The sequence below is a fragment of the Mandrillus leucophaeus genome, unplaced genomic scaffold (genome assembly GCF_000951045.1).
Source record: "Mandrillus leucophaeus isolate KB7577 unplaced genomic scaffold, Mleu.le_1.0 Scaffold1520, whole genome shotgun sequence".
In the NCBI taxonomy this organism is placed as follows: Eukaryota; Metazoa; Chordata; class Mammalia; order Primates; family Cercopithecidae; genus Mandrillus; species Mandrillus leucophaeus.
In genome coordinates, this window is record NW_012101500.1 from 507,026 (window position 1) to 510,770 (window position 3,745).

At 48.0% G+C, this 3,745-nt stretch overlaps 1 protein-coding gene across 1 annotated transcript; it reads left to right on the forward strand.

The window, feature by feature from the left end:
- The first annotated feature begins 1,066 nt into the window (after nucleotides 1-1,066).
- DACH2 (dachshund family transcription factor 2) lies at nucleotides 1,067-1,748 on the forward strand. The gene has a single exon (XM_011975231.1). The coding sequence runs from the start codon at nucleotides 1,236-1,238 to the stop codon at nucleotides 1,746-1,748; it is 513 nt and encodes a 170-aa protein (XP_011830621.1). The 5' UTR covers nucleotides 1,067-1,235.
- Nucleotides 1,749-3,745: the final 1,997 nt, after the last annotated feature.

The window sequence follows — 3,745 nt, forward strand, 5'->3', positions numbered from 1 at the left end:
CCTTTTCCCTGGAATGTACCCTGCTTAGACATTTTGTTCTATAAGCTCTTAGTACGTTTGGGACACTTGATGAGTGGGGAAGTGGAATCTTGTTTAGGACTGGACCTTCAAAGCCAATGGAAGAGGAAGGAAAATGCACGTTCAAGAGCGCAAACCCTCCCCCTTTCCTCATATTCCATAATGACTGTTTTGAGTCCTAAACAAACATTTCCTATCAATTTTCGCGGGGAGTAGGGCCAGGACAATCTCGACACTAAGGGACGGGGACACAGACAAATCTGTTCCAGGACAGTGGCGGAAGTGCCATAAAATGAGGCGTCCATCTGCCACCCACAAAGCAAATCTCTCTGTCTGTTTCCCAAAGTGTTCACAGGCTCACCACGCTTCCTGAATGTCAGTGCGAGTTAGCAACCAGAACTCTGATCTGAGTGTGATCTCGGACGCTTGTTCCTCTGCGCGCTGGGTAAGGGAAAATTTACACCAAGCGCGCTTAGGTGGGCTAAAGGGCTAATCTGTTTACTTCTGAACTTGCTAGCGTCTTTCTCCTGGGAGCTAGGCGAAGCCGCCTATGAGCCCCCGCAGAGTTTGGGAGCGACGCGCAAGTGGAATTGGAGCTGCCACCTCACTTTCCACGATCGAACCCTGTGTAAGGTGGCGGAAGGGGAACGGGTAGGCACGTTCAGAAGTCGCGCTTTGCGTTCCCACCCAGACACCAGAGAAGCGCGGAGCGGATGAGTTCACAGCGTAGGCCACTTTGAGAACTCTGCGTGACATTTGGGAGTTCTCTTGTCTGGCTGAGAGGCAAGAAGCCGAGGCACCACACCGCCCCCTTCTCTGACTGGATCTCTCTTCACCGTCCAGCCTGAACCCACTCAGGTAGTCGGACGCCGGCCAGGGAGTCTCCACCTCCTCGCCAGCGGCAGCCATTCGGAGCGCTTCGGCGCAGAGGGGGTGGGGCCCATTGGCTGTGGGGCGCTGCCAGTCTCCGGAGGGGGTGTGGTGGGGGTGGGGTCTGGGGCCGCAGCGGGTCGGGGCTGCTCACTGTTTGCTGGGTGGTGGGTGAGCTTGAGCGTGAGCCGGCTGCTGAAGACTTGCCAACAGTTCCGAGTCAGCGAGAGAGCGCCAGAGAGAGCGCGCCAGAGAGAGCGAGAGTGAGGGAGTGAGTGCGAGGGGATCTAGAGGAGCCAGGGCGAGAAAGCGAGGGCCCGAGGACCCACGATTGAGACAGAGTGACCATGGCTGTCTCCGCATCTCCAGTGATCTCTGCAACTTCCAGCGGCTCCGGCGTCCCGGGGGGCTTATTCCGGGCCGAACCCCTGTACTCGATTCCCGGGGAGCCCCCTCGTCTCACTCCTAATATGATCAATAGTTTCATGGTTAATAACCATAGCAGCAGTGCCGGAGGTGGCGGGGTCGGTAGTGGCGGCGGCGGCAGCGGCAACACCAACACCAACGAGTGCCGCATGGTCGACATGCACGGGATGAAGGTAGCTTCGTTCCTGATGGACGGCCAGGAACTGATCTGCCTGCCGCAAGTCTTTGATCTTTTTCTCAAGCACCTGGTGGGAGGCTTGCACACTGTGTACACCAAGCTGAAGAGACTGGATATATCCCCCGTGGTGTGTACTGTCGAGCAGGTCCGGATCCTCCGCGGGCTGGGGGCCATCCAGCCCGGGGTAAACCGCTGCAAACTCATCACCAGGAAAGACTTCGAAACTTTGTTCACCGATTGCACCAATGCCAGGTGAGACACTCGTTTCTTGGCTCTCCCGCTTCTCTTACCCCTTTGGCCTCTTCTGCATGCCTCACCACCCTCATCCAACTTTGTTTGTAGAGTGAGTCTTAACTAGTTTGCCTCTATTCTTCACGCTGTAAGTCGGTGGGGAAAGAGGACTAGAAGGTTTCATTAATGCTGATGCCTTCTAGTCCGCGCTCAGTGCAAGGGCTTGGGTCTAAAAACGTCCCGCACAAACTTGAGTTTGCAGTCCTCTATTGAAACTTTCCAGCCTTTTGCCCATATCTTGCATGGCTTTTGGCTGCTTGTGGTTATTTGTTAATTTCTCTATTTGGTTTTCTTTCCTGCTCTTTTGTGGCCGCACGGGTCGGATAGGTTTTCTTCTGAACACGGATACCAAGGGCTTTCTCCGGGGGCTGGCTGAGCTGTAAACTGGGCTCCTAAGCTAGCAAGCCAGAATACAGCATTTGGGGCATGCAGGGGGTGGGAAGTCTAGAAACCATCCCAGAGGGTGATTCGATCCCCATCCCGTGTGTTTGTTGTGAGAACGTATGGGGTGTGTGGTGTTGTCTGTGGTGGTGTTGATGTGTGTGTGTGTGTGCAAGTGCGCGTGAGAACGTATGCCCATGCTTGCTGCGCAAAGCTCCCCAGTACACGATACAGGAAAGTCGATGGATACTATTTTTACAAAAGGACAACGACATATATCACTTTCCTGGGATCGTCCGTTTTGGGTTATCTGCAGAGGGCAATGTGGGGCATGAATCACTGTGGCTGGGACTGGATTGGATGTTGGTGTACAAGTTGGCAGATTTTCTAGAGAGGATGCTCTCAGCTCTTCCAGGTGAACAGTTGGGAGGATCCTATTCCCTTAAAGACAGGATTCTTTAAATGATGATGGTCAACTTCCCTGGTTGTAAGTGTACCTCCTTCATATCACAATTTAGAAGTACACTAGTGAATAAATGTCCATTTGCATATGAGAAGCAAATTGTGTTCAGTGTTTCTGAGTTTAAAAAGAAAAAAAGAATACTCAAGATTATCTGACTTTTTAAACACCTGTGAATTAGTCTTCTAGTGTTTATTCCATCTCCAGTTTAGTAACATCTCAGGAAAGCACAGATTTGGCACAAAAATCACCATCACGTGGTTAAAAGGAGCAAAGGGTTTTGTTGTAAAACAGCACTACTGCTTATTATTTTGCAAAAAAAAAAAAAAAAAACACCTTTCTCAAAAATGAACTTTAAATCATAACATCTCTGGGTCTATGAACTAAAACTGTAACAGTTTACCACATCTGTTGTAAAAGCCCTATACTTGAATGATACTGACAACTTGTAGGCAAACTGTTGCTTACTGCTACAATAAGATAATGCTACAGAACTTACAAGGGAACCTTTTTCCTTCTTTTTTTTTTCTTCCATTGAGCAGTGTTTTTCTGTGTTCAAGCAATTAAACAGAAAACTGTTTATGTGAGAACTCCTACCTGATTCATATTTAGGGCTTACAAAACCGGTTTATTATATCAGCTTTTCTTAAGGAAGATAGATGGCCTTAAAACACAAAGGATAATGGCTCCCTCAATAAAACAGGCAATTATGGAGTGTAAGAGTAAAAAGACAATTTTATTTTGACTACAAAGCATTTTTATTAGTACACAAACTAAAAAGATTACAAGGGACTTCAGACAGTGGCCATCTAATTCATTTGTTGCCGTCCAAAACACTCAAACATTTAAATAATTGCAGACATGAAAACCTATTCTCTTATTAACTCTCTCTCTTTATCAGTCTCTCATCTCCCCATCCCTGTTCTTTCTCTCTTCCCCCTCTCCCCTCTCTTACAAATGCCCATTCTTAAAGTGGAACAGTTATTACACTTAGGAAATTCTTCTTTCCTCAATTAATTTGCACATTCTTGAGAAAAACCTATGACTACAATTTTCAAATAAATAGATTAGTATTTTAATATGATTTTGATACTTTTCTCTATAAATGGAAACTTTTCCTA